This window comes from Mesocricetus auratus, unplaced genomic scaffold (assembly GCF_017639785.1).
Source record: "Mesocricetus auratus isolate SY011 unplaced genomic scaffold, BCM_Maur_2.0 Super-Scaffold_100029, whole genome shotgun sequence".
NCBI classification, from domain to species: domain Eukaryota; kingdom Metazoa; phylum Chordata; class Mammalia; order Rodentia; family Cricetidae; genus Mesocricetus; species Mesocricetus auratus.
Genome location: NW_024429210.1, coordinates 6,149,352 through 6,161,790, shown reverse-complemented (window position 1 = coordinate 6,161,790; position 12,439 = coordinate 6,149,352). Strand labels below are relative to the sequence as shown.

The 12,439-nt window shown below is 33.7% G+C and overlaps 1 protein-coding gene across 2 annotated transcripts in view; it reads right to left on the bottom strand.

The window, feature by feature from the left end:
• The window catches only part of Ascc3 (activating signal cointegrator 1 complex subunit 3), a 252,501-nt gene that overhangs the window by 104,854 nt on the left and 135,208 nt on the right, over nt 1-12,439 (bottom strand). For both annotated transcript variants that reach the window (XM_040733169.1, XM_040733170.1), the window contains exons 24-30: nt 11,668-11,836; nt 9,787-10,007; nt 8,439-8,524; nt 6,735-6,901; nt 5,862-6,007; nt 5,626-5,746; nt 3,051-3,193 (exon numbers count right to left, since the gene is read on the bottom strand). In XM_040733169.1, the coding sequence (XP_040589103.1) occupies nt 3,051-3,193; nt 5,626-5,746; nt 5,862-6,007; nt 6,735-6,901; nt 8,439-8,524; nt 9,787-10,007; nt 11,668-11,836 (1,053 nt within the window). The remainder of the gene's footprint in view (nt 1-3,050; nt 3,194-5,625; nt 5,747-5,861; nt 6,008-6,734; nt 6,902-8,438; nt 8,525-9,786; nt 10,008-11,667; nt 11,837-12,439) is intronic.

The window sequence follows — 12,439 nt, the reverse complement described above, 5'->3', positions numbered from 1 at the left end:
TGTTCAAGGTCAGGAAATAGAGCTATCTGGCTCCTTATTCAGTGAAGCCCACTTCTTAGATATATGCCACACCTGTCTAGATTGTGAGAGGCCTGTACTACAAATAAAACAAAACCCAGAAAGCAACCAGGGTGAGATTTATTCATCACATATATTTTTTCTCATGAATTACTTCAAAGTAATATATAAATTAGCAAACTTTTAAAGTGTTCCATATAATTTAGGTAGGTTTCTTGCCCATCAGTCTGAATTAACAAGATTTACCTATACTGTTTTATTTCTCATACTTGTTTTCATGCTGTCTCCATCCATATCCATTACATGGCTTGCTCCTGTCAGAGAGCTATTTCCTTTCCTCCTTTGGATCTTTGGGCGTTTCCCACCTGTCCAGGGATATTTCAGGGGACAACTTAACACATTTTGCTCTACATTTTTTTAAGGGCAAAAGGCTTTGGAGAATTGTGTTTAACGTCCCTTTACAAGGACAAACATGAATGAACTGGTTCTTTGTTGTATTATTTTAAACACTTAGATCTTATTTAACAGTACAAAGAAAGGGGCAGCTTTGGAGCTATATTAAGAGACAGAGAGCTGAGGGAAGAATGATATATGACAAGAAGCTAACCTTTTGTCATCATTCTACTAAGGAGGAAAGAAGAGCAGTTTTCCCCCAGTGGATTCAGAAGAAAGCACTTCACACACTTTTCTATCTTTTGGTGTTGGCTGATAGGGACCCAGAGTTAGCACCATTTCTGCTGCCTGTGCGACTTCGTGGTTGAACACCTAAGGGAAGGTGACTTAGTGAACCTTCTCAGTGTCAAATCAAAGCTCCAGTTAACTAAGCTGTGTATTCACTCCATTTCTTCCTGCTCCCCTCATTTACTCCACAACCATATCCAGACTGGCTGCTGTTCATAACAGATTTCCCCTTGCCAAGTTCATTCACAGGCCCTCCAACTGTTAAATCATACTGGGAGCTTCTGTCTCATACCATGAATTCCCTTTCTCCTGCACTGACCCTTGTCTACTGGCATCTTACCACCTTTGACAATTTCCCATTTTCTGTCTCACTTAAAAACAAGCGATTCCCTTGTAACCCTCTGCTTCTCCACACTGCCCATATTTCCACTTGAAAGTCTTAGGCATATCAAAATATATGTCAAAAATAACTCTTGAGTTGAAATTTCTTTTTTCCTTTATGCTATCCTTAATTTCTCAGATTTTTTTGCCATTTCATTAAGCAGTATCACTATGTTTTGAGTTAACAACCAGGGTGTTATTCTTGATTACTTTTTCTAACCTTCATCTATCACAAAGTCTTATTATTAATTCTAAACTTATCTTTCTATCACCACTGCCACCAAGGTAGGAGGCCCTCGGCCACCATCCATACTGAGTTCTACTTTATTTTTTCAGAAGTAACAAAATGTCCTCAAAATGTCAAGGAAAGACCTGGGGAGATGGCTTAGTGGTTCAAGAACTTGCTACTCAGGCATATGGATTGGAGTTTGGATTCCCAGAACCCCTAAAGAAAGGCTGGCTGACAATGACAGATTACTTGTAATTACAGTGGAGATAGGGAATCTCCAGAGCAAGCTGGCTAGTTACCCATATTAGTGAGCTTCAGGTTTAACTGATAGACCCTCCCTTAATGAAGAAAGCACAAGGGTTCTTTAGGCCTCTACATGCATTCAAACACATGCAAAATTGTGAATACACATACAAGAAAGATGGCAGAAGAAAAAAGTGTAAGTAATGTATGTATGTAATGTATGACCACATAGAAGAAATGGGAGTGGGAAGGGGAGATGATGATACAACATTTGGGTAACCTATTTCCTTGGTCTTCACCATAATTCTGTCTCAGAAAATATTTTTAGAACTGAAAAATCATCTAAAAGTAAAGTCACTATGAATGAAATCTATAGAACAGAGAAGGAATATCTATAAACAGCAGAAAGGACACTAAGGATCATATTACACAGACTATATAATCTGAAAGGCAAAATTTTTAATTTGTAAATGATAAAAGACAAGCAAAAATAATTAAGGAGTGGATTAGTATATATACACACATATTGGAATATATAGTATGTATGTCTATATACATATACACATTAGTATATACACATATAAACACATAGGAAAAGTTATATTACATGAAACCTTATAGGTATTTCCAAGTAACTGTAAGGCTCAACAAATCTTTAAGATAATGTACTGAAAAAGATAAAAGACCATAGAAAACGAAGGGACAAAAAAGAAAAAGGAAACTAGTAAGTAAATACATAAAAACATGTTCATCTACAAAAAAATCAAGGTGCAGAGTAAAACAACAGGATAACCTTTTAATCAAAGTATTAATAAATTACAATAAAAGTGGAAAGCCTTGACTCTCCTACACCAATTGTAATTCATACACCAAGGATGACCAGTTCAATCAATACAGTTATTTTAGAAATCGATTAGCAGCTTAAGAAAAGCAGCAACCATGTCCTCTGAGGAGATAATCCTAAAAACTAACCTGCAATAAAGAAACTTGATTAATTAATTATATGAAATAAATCTATGGAGTACCTACATATAAATGAAACTGTAGTCATCAGAAATGTAAAGGTAGTTTTAGACAATGATCATTATAGAGGCATCTTGTTCCACCAGTGGATTTGGGGTCATGTCCCCACATCTGAAGTCACACCCCTAGTATGTGGCAGGATTCATCCACCACCTCAAGTTCACTGGCAGAACAACATAGCAATACAGATCATGTCATACAGTTTTCTAAAGTTAATCTGACAAAATTGATTGCAAGTTATGGAATGGCAAGAAATACTAAAAATTAACATAGTTGAATATAAAATATTTATCATGATGATGTTAAATAAAGGGAATGACCACAGATATGTAAAGTAAATGTTTCACTGGGAATATCAGATGAAATGCATGCAAATATTAATAGTTGTATTAAGATAGCACTATAATGTACTCCTTCAAATACAATTAAGAACACAGCTCCATGCAGTATGAATTTAAAAAAGGAACTCACATACCTCTTGCTCATCCATATTCAACCACTGTTTTGGGTCTTCTTCAGTAGCCAGAAAAGCGATCAACTCTAAAGCAGTAAGTCGAGTTTGACGTCTTGATGAGACAAATATCAGAACAGGTTTGGCTGGAGAATGACTTCTAATTGCTATGGAAAGTTATGGGGATGAAATATTAAGCCACTTAACAGTGAATGTGAATTACTAAATCGGTCATGAAATTTAGTTTTATTTCAAGTAGTAGAGCGGTCTGACAGGACACTGGGAAGGTGACAGGAACAGGGAAGATGCTGGCCACAGTTCTACAGAACACGGCACAGCACAAGGAAGATTTACTTATCATTCCCAAGGTCATGCCAAGGAAAGAGGCACATGGTCACAGTCTTACACTGAGTTTCCTCTATTCCCAGTTTCTTTCCAAGACACTGCGGCATGTCTAAGTGATATAAGAGGTACTGATCTAAGGAGCCCGAGTGAGCACTGGTAAAGTTAGGAAATTGCCTGAAAACCAACAACAACAACAACATCTATTTGTGCTGTTATTAATATTTGAAAAATTAAGATAAAATGCAATAATAAATAACTGATAAGTGAGAGAAAGTTTCCTTCTGACTTTTGAAATACATGTGAGACTCTTCAAGGGAGAGAAGAGTATAGCAGAAAGAAGTAGAGATTAAGTGCCTGATACATATCTGGGAAAGGCATAGCAACTTGGCAGAGAAGAAATGGGTACCTTGACATCTGGGTAACAACAATAAAGAAAGCATAAGTACATTTTTAAAGAAATTCTTATTGTGACACATAAATCATTTGGATTACCTGGAAATAAGATTTGTTTAAGACAGTGGCAAAAAAGCATAAGAAGAACTTTTATTTAAGTAGCTCTTTCAAAACAGTGGGAGAGGGGGTTGAAGGTGGGGGAAAATCACTGAAACTCACTTTATTCAAAAATGTTACAATGATGTCTAACATCTTACATGCTAATTAAAGAATTATTAAAGAATTAAAACCAAGATATTTAAACATTTTATGAAACGTGCTCTTGTTTTGATTTCATTTTTGAACTGTGAGCCACAAAATCTCCTTTTATAGTTCAAGAAGTCAATTTTAAAATGGAAAAGCAGTGTACACTTTACTATATACCACAACAGAAGAAGTTAGGCTAGCACAAATCGCATTTCCAAACTCGAACAAGTCTAAAAATTACTACGGATCTGACAAACAGTTCATAAGGATAGGGTTTAACTGAATCTATCCCTAACAGCAAGTAATTCAGGTCTTTACTGCTGACTTACTATTTACACAATGCAAATGCTTCCTTTTCTGTAATGGGATTCAGCTATTTCCTATACATATATAAGCAATTTCTATAATAGATACCATGAAAACTAAATTCACTTATCTTTATTTATGTTTTGCCATTCACCATTTATTAGAATACTAAAAATACAAATGATATACTTACTATAAATCACCTTAGAAACGCAAAGTTTAAAACACATACTCCTGCAATACTGGTATCATTTATATAGAAAATCATGAATGATCTGTTTCTTTTCTAAACCTCAACCTTTAATGTGTTTTATTGCTGCAAGAACAGGTGTGGCTGAGCAGCTCATGGCAGATTTATTGTTCATTAGTGATTTTGTACAATGCTTCTGTGGAGGTGTAAATAATGTGAACTGCCAAGATGGGTCTCCAGTCCACAATCAATACTGTGCTTCTGTCATAGGCTAATTACGGCAGCTAAAAAGTCGTCACCTCACAATCAACAGCAGTGCAAAGGAGAGAATTTATTTTGGAGGTTACTTTTAATTGATATAATAAATATTCCTTCTGTAGTCTATTGAAACATGTTTCAACAAAACTAGGGTATTATTCCCACACTTCTTCCATTTGCTTAATTTGTTAAAAAAAAAGGGAAAAAATTAAACCAATAGCATTTTTGAAAGTAATGAATTGCCCAAGTTGTTTTAAATTAAGATTTATTTGTTTTTATGTTTGTGAGTGCTTGCCGATATGTATGTATATGTGCATATCATGTGCATGCCAGATACCTGTACAGGCTAGAGGATTTGGACGGCCTCAACTAGAGTTGTAATCTGCTATGAGGTGCTGGAATTTGAGGCCTGGTCTTCAGCAAAGGCAGTAGGTAATCTTAACTATGGAACCATCACTGGCTACTGAACTGTCCAAGCTCTATATTTTCTGTTAAAAGATAAGATTTTTTTGTCCAAGTTCTATATTTTCTGTTAAAAGATAAGATCATGATTTAAAAAAAATGTTGCATTTATTTATCATTTGTTTAAACTATTACTCAACATATGATACCTTGGGTGTCTAATATTAAGAATCATCTACTTCCTAAAATATGTATCCTGTTATAAAATCATGAAATACCTCTAATTTTTCATACACAATTTAACAAGTATTTATGTTCTTTGATAGGTGATATAGATTGATTGATTGTATCTGTGGGATCCTTTATCCTTTCACAGAAACTGAAATGATTTAGATTGTATTTAGTAGTTACTATCTACAGAGAATGCTTATTAATTTAATCCAAGACTCTGATGCTTACCCTGAAATGCAGGCTTGTTCATACTAGCCATGCGTGGGCAGTAATGTTGACCCGGGAAACCTTGAATGTGGACTTCCAGAGGAACTGGGCGAACTGATGGTCGGAAGTTGAATAAACCCATCTGGTATACATGAAAAAGAAACCAGTTACAATTTTTATATGGAAGGATGCATCACAACTTTAGAAACTTAATCATAAAAAACTGTTGCTGAATAATCTGCCACTCTGTCTCATACCTGCTTAATATTGAGCCAGTCAGCAAGATCTCTAGCATTAGCTAATGCAGTGGACAGTCCAACTATTCTAACAGGCTTCTCGGTGTGTGATGAGATAAAGTTTGTTCGAGATACAATGACCTCTAGAACTGGACCTCTCTCCTCCCCTAAGAATAAAGAATAATGAATATCAATCATCTAATAAATCCATGCCGATTTTTGCTTGCACAAAGTAAGAATACAAAGATTCCTTTAAAAAGTGTGCATGTGGTGGAACTACTATATGAATAACCAATCTCACTTTAGCACAGATATTCAGAGGAATTGAAATCAGTATGTCAAAGAGTTATATGTCCATTATATTATTATCCACAATAGCTGAATAATGACTAAGTGTTCACTTATAGATGAATAAAGTAAATGCTGCACACAATGAAATATTATAAAGTAAACAAAGAACAAAATCCTGTCTTTTACATCATACATGAACCAGAAGATATTGTGCTAAGAGAAATGAGCTATGGAATGAGAAACAAAATTGCATGATCTATGTGGAATCAAAAGAAAAAATAATTCAAACTCAAGGAAACAAAGAGAAAAAAAAAAACAAAAAACAAAAAACCCAGCATTTGCCAGGGGATGGGAGTGGTTTGGCAGAGGAAGGGAAAACTGAGATGCTGGAAAGGCACCTAGCTTCAGTTAGACCGAAGGAATAAGTCCAAGAGACCTAAAGAGCTACTGACAGATACCCTAACATGATTTAACCATTACACATTATGTGTAAGTGAAAACATTACATATGTCAAGACTATATACAATTATTTGCAAATGAAATTATATTAATCGAATAGTGTCAACATTATGAAATTCTATTTTTACTTGAATGGTGCCTACCAAGCAGATGGATCTCATCTATGATGAGAATGGTAACCTGCTGAACATAGTTTCTATTCTGCCAGCTCCGACTGACTCCATCCCACTTCTCTGGTGTAGTGACAATAAGGTCAGCCTGAGCAATGGACTTCATGTCTGGAGTCACATCTCCTGTCAGTTCAATAACTCTGCAGAGAAATAAAACTGATTCTCAATAAACACATAATTTTGGACAAGTTAAAAACTTGCTTTTGAAATAAAATTTTATAATAATTAAAACTACTCTAAACCCTTTCACTTGAAATTATTCGAAATGAAACAATTGCAATAATGCAGAAAGAAACACAATAAAATATATGCAAATAATATAAATTGAAATCATTTATATACAACTTATATGTATTTAAGTGTCAGGCTTTGCTTAATTACACATCAAACAATTTGCCTATGTTATTTTATAAAGTTGAATTGTTATATCCTTGTCTGCGTAGTTAAACAAGCAGACATCCCCCCCCCTTTTCCTTTTTTACTTTTTGAGATAGGATCTTCTGTATCCCATGCTAAAGTTAACTCAATATGCAGTTGCAATACTCTCTCCTGCCTAGGATTACAGTCATGCACAACTGCACATGACATTATTATTATTTTTTTAACATCTATTTGCTTAGGGAAAGTATTATTTTGTTAGGGTAGTTATTAAGAACACAATTACTGATAAGCTAATTTGATTTCTTAGACTAAAGTTTTCTATAGGTAACAGAGAATCTCAAACACATTGGGATATGAACAAGATCAGAAAGGGTTAAATAAATACCACCTTTCTCAGGGGGTTTCAGCTTCACAGTGAAAAAGGAAGTTACCCATGAAAGCACAGAAGAGGTATATAACACACAGACAAATCTAGAGGCAAATTCCAAATTTTTATTAATTACCAAACAATTTGTACATCTGGATTCAGACTAAGAAAAGAGAATAAAGGGGAAAGGTTTGTTCCTCTAATGATAATGTTCTCAAAGCATCTATTTATTTCTTTAATGTTTTAGTTTTATATTTTACATATGACATATTACATATGTATTACAGGAAATATGTAATACATCCAGGGCTGAAGGAATTCATAGTGCAGTTCAGTTCTACAGCCATCTGCTTCAGAGAAAAGGTGCAACAGTTTACTTATCTTTCTCTAAGTGCAATCATTCTAGAGTTTCATTCAGTACATGGTGGTTATTCTTTTCTAGAGACACACAAAATTTTCCATTTTGTATGTGTATCATTATTTCCTTGGAAGTGCTTTATGGAACAATCAAGTTGCCTGCAGTCTTGCTGATAAATAGTACTGCAATAAACAGTCTTGTCAAATACTAAATTATTACCATAAAATAATGTTTTTCAAAGATATATTTTTTCACTAAGTTACATGTAAAATACTTCTAAAATAGGTTATAGAAATTATTCTCAATTATGTGAAAGAAAAACATAAACTATTTTGGAATAAAGGTATTTTGGAAAAGGTATCATCTCAAATGGCAGTAGTCATACTAAGTAACACAATGCTTACATTTTCAGACATAAAAGAGTGGGAATATTGAATTCTACTAATGGTAAACTTTTAAATAAAAGAACATGAAAATCACTGAAAACATCAAGTAATTTTATGCAACATTTAAATCTGCTGGCTACTTATACTATTTAAAAGCCTATTTTTAAATCAAAGTAGGAACTTACTTTTTACCAAGTTTTTCTTCTATTCTAACTTTCCAATCATCCATTCTTTCACGTACTAGAGCTTTTAGGGGTGCAATATAAACTGCCTAAAAAGGGGATAGAGAAAAAAGGACTCATGAAAATAATAGTATCTGCAAATAAGAAATACAAAATTTATCAAAATAGAACAATGTAGATTTAAAGTTCCCCTTCACAATGAACATAACATTGTCAAATTAATGAAGGGAACTTTATATTCATACAAAATAAGAAATTTGGATAGCATAAACATCCTATTATAAAACAAAATGACACATTTTTAGAGTATTTTCTATAGAATTTATATGACCTTCATGGAATACCTGGGGACAGTCATTAATTTTGAAATTTAGAAGAGAAACTTTAAATTTAGTGCAAACTGTTTTAAGTTATATATTTTAGGTTATTTAGCTTTCTAAAAAGTACCACAAACTTGGTATTTTGATAACCTCAAAAAATACAAAGTAGACCGGGCGTTGGTGGCGAACGCCTTTAATCCCAGTACTCAGGAGGCAGAGGCAGGCGGATCTCTGTGAGTTTAAAGCCAGCCTGGTCTACAGAGGGAGTTCCAGAACATCCTCCAAAACAATACAGAGAAACCCTGTCTCGAAAAACCAAAAAACAAACAAACAACAACAAAAAAAACCAAAAACAAAAACAAAACCCACAAAGTATTATCTGTCCCAAATCTTTGCTTTGCTTTTAATGTCTTGCAATTTAGTTGAGTTGTTCTCATGTGTAATGTGTTCTTTATGACTGAATAACCACCTAACAGATTGAAAGGGAGGAGAGTAAAGTTATGCAATAAAAGAAAAGGCACTTAATTTGAAAACCCTCACAAAAGGATTGTGATTTCTGAAATCGTAATCTAAAAGTATCTGTACTTTATATATGAAGTATTCACTTGATTAAAAAAATAAAAAAAAAAACCCAGATACTCCCTACCTCCCTCCTTCCCTTTCTCTATCTCTCCAATCTCCAAAGGAACAGAACTGATAAGATCAATGTCAAGGAATTTCTATCCACTTTATTATTTAGCATTTTTTTTAGTTTCAAATTGCTGACTTCAGAGAAGCTGAGAAGAATAAAGGCTATGAGGGATGGGAGTAAAGGAATGGAGAGATACTGTGCAATGGTTATGTTTTACTTATGTACAAAAAAGAAATTCTGAAGACCTTATGACAGCCTGGGAAGTAAAGTTGAAATTGCTGTGCTAAATAGTTGAAATTTCCTAACACTAAATATTAAATGTTCTACCACAGGGAAACTATTTGAAAGGATGGACATGTAAATCGTTTTGATGACAGTAATCATGACTCTTTGAACTAACCTTTGAAGTGGGATACTTGTTGAAGACTCTGAAAATGGCTAGTTCAGCTGCAACTGTCTTTCCTGATCCAGTGGGGGCTCCCAGCAGAACATTACAGTCTGTGTGATACAGTGTGTGGAATATTTGTGTCTGTACTGGGTTGAAGTGGCTGAAGTTATATAGTGCTTCATATGCTCTGCACCCCAATGCTGTGACTGGTAAGGGCTGAAGATCCAACAATTCTGAAAAATGTGAGAAGTACTACTGTAAAATCACCAAAAAAATTATGCATAGCACTGGACACTGTATTTCAAATAGTTAAAATAATCTGTAATTCTTACACAGTACTAACATCTTTTTACCCATTCACCGTATCATAGTAACATGCTGGAATGCTCTCCTAGAGGGTTCCTATGAAGCAACTGGGTCTTTCTCTACCAAGTGCAATAAAATTTAAATACCCAAGTTCATGAGAACATTCATGCTATAGAACAAAACTAGATCTATCTTAATGTATAAACTAAAATGTAGTGAGAATAAGATATTTCACACAAAGATTGGTATCTGCTTGGCTGCTCAACTGTGAAATAATTGAGCATTAAAATATAATGATAACACACTATAAAATAAGCCCATTAACAAACCTACCGATGTCAAAATGTGTATTTTAAATTGAAACACAAAACATTTTATATATCTTATTATAAAATTTTGGATAGCATATACAATGAAAGATGAAACAAACAAATGTGAGAAATCTCACCTTTTATGAGCAGATTCTATGATTCTATCATATCTCTATTTTTTTTTGATAAATCACTCTCTTTTCTCAAGAAATGAAAGCGAAACTGGGCTGCAGTATAAAGACTCTCTTGAGGTAAACAGATATAATGAATAAGGTACACATTTGATGAAAATGGCAAATATTCGTCATATTAACACTTTTTCTTTCACTTTCTACAGGACTGTGTAGTGAGCTAATTAAAAAGTCATAAGTAGAATTTAATTGTGAGTTTTTCTCTTGAATAATTATACAAAAAGAAAATTAGGATTTTTTGATTGTCTATTAAATAAACTAAGAGTCATTGAAAATCAATACTCCTCAATAATTTATTCTCAAAGAGAAGAAAAATAATACACTGATTAATTTAAAAGCCTCATGAAAAATTTGAAAGTGATTTCATGGGGTACTTGAAATTATCATCATAAATATTCATTCATACATATTCCAGCTTTTACAAACAAACATAAGAAGGCATCTTATGAAAATCTACAATGGAATTTTACAAATGATAACAATGAGAAACCTTTCATATGTGTTGCCACTAGCTGCCATAAAGCTAATATATATGAGGGAGTTGATATGAAGGTTCCATGATATTGGCAGTACATAGTCTCACTGGGAGTATTTGTAAATCGCCTCCAGAATAAAAAATTACACCATGAAGACTTAGTATTAAAACATTTTAGATATTGAAGGAACATCAATGGGAGAAGGAAAAGTCCAGAAACAAATAATTTAGCATGCATACTGCCATTCCTGATCTGAGAATCCAAAATCTAAAACCCTTGAAACAGTATCTCATATCTCTCAAAGAACACATAGTGAACACAGATGAATTGAGACAGCAAGCACACATGAAGAAAGAAGTAGTACCACCCTTACTAAGTCCATCAAAACTGGTCCACTTTAATCTTTTAAAACTCAAAAACCATGGCAACATATTAAACTCTATCCATTGTACACGCAAAGTTTTTTTTTCTGAAAAACCTCTTTCTAAACTATATTATCAGATAATTTGAATTTTCATAAAGAATAACATAGATGTAGATACTTTCCAACATTAAATGAAACAGTTATTTTGGGGAAAGTAATGATTCAGATTAGGAAGTCACTTTTACCTGTATGGGGAGGATGTCTCTCTGGTAAGATCAGATGCTGAAAGTTGATAATGCAAACAGCCTCAGCTCCTAGCCATCTATCAGACACTGCTCGAATGTAGTACTGAGAGGGCAAAGGCTCAAAAATAGGGATTGTAAATACCAGAAGTTGAGCTTCTTTACTAACAACCTGGTGCGAAATAAAGTCTCAAGTAAATATGAGTCTTCCATTACTGTACAGGTCACAGTAGTGTATTGTAAAGAAAGCAGCACTTACACAAGATACACTGACAATAGAGCACACTAGATTCTAAGAAGCTGAGACATTTAAGTATTTCAGCAACTTGTGTTTGATTCCCTTTAGGAACCCTTACTCTTAGGTAAGGTTGATATTCATTTTGTGCTATTTAGCATGCTTTTACAAGCTATCATTTTGTTTTGTTTACCAGAATTACTCAAACATAATTCACTCAATTACTTCATTTTTAAAATTCTAATTGCTATACTAATATTTATGCAATGTTTCTGTTTAAGTACTACCATTACCAAAGAGAAATACCACAAATGCTTATAATAAAGATTTAATATAAAGAAAAACTAGACAAGAACAAATTCGATGCCCTCCCAAGAGTTTTTCAGCTCAGAGCTTCTCCTTTGATAAAAAGTGAAATTACAAGCAAAGTACCAAAGACATAGCAATAAACTATGTCTTTAAAAAATTATTTCATTTAGTTTTTAAGACTATGATATATCATTTACCCCTCCTCTTTCTCCCTCCATACCTTTCCATGTA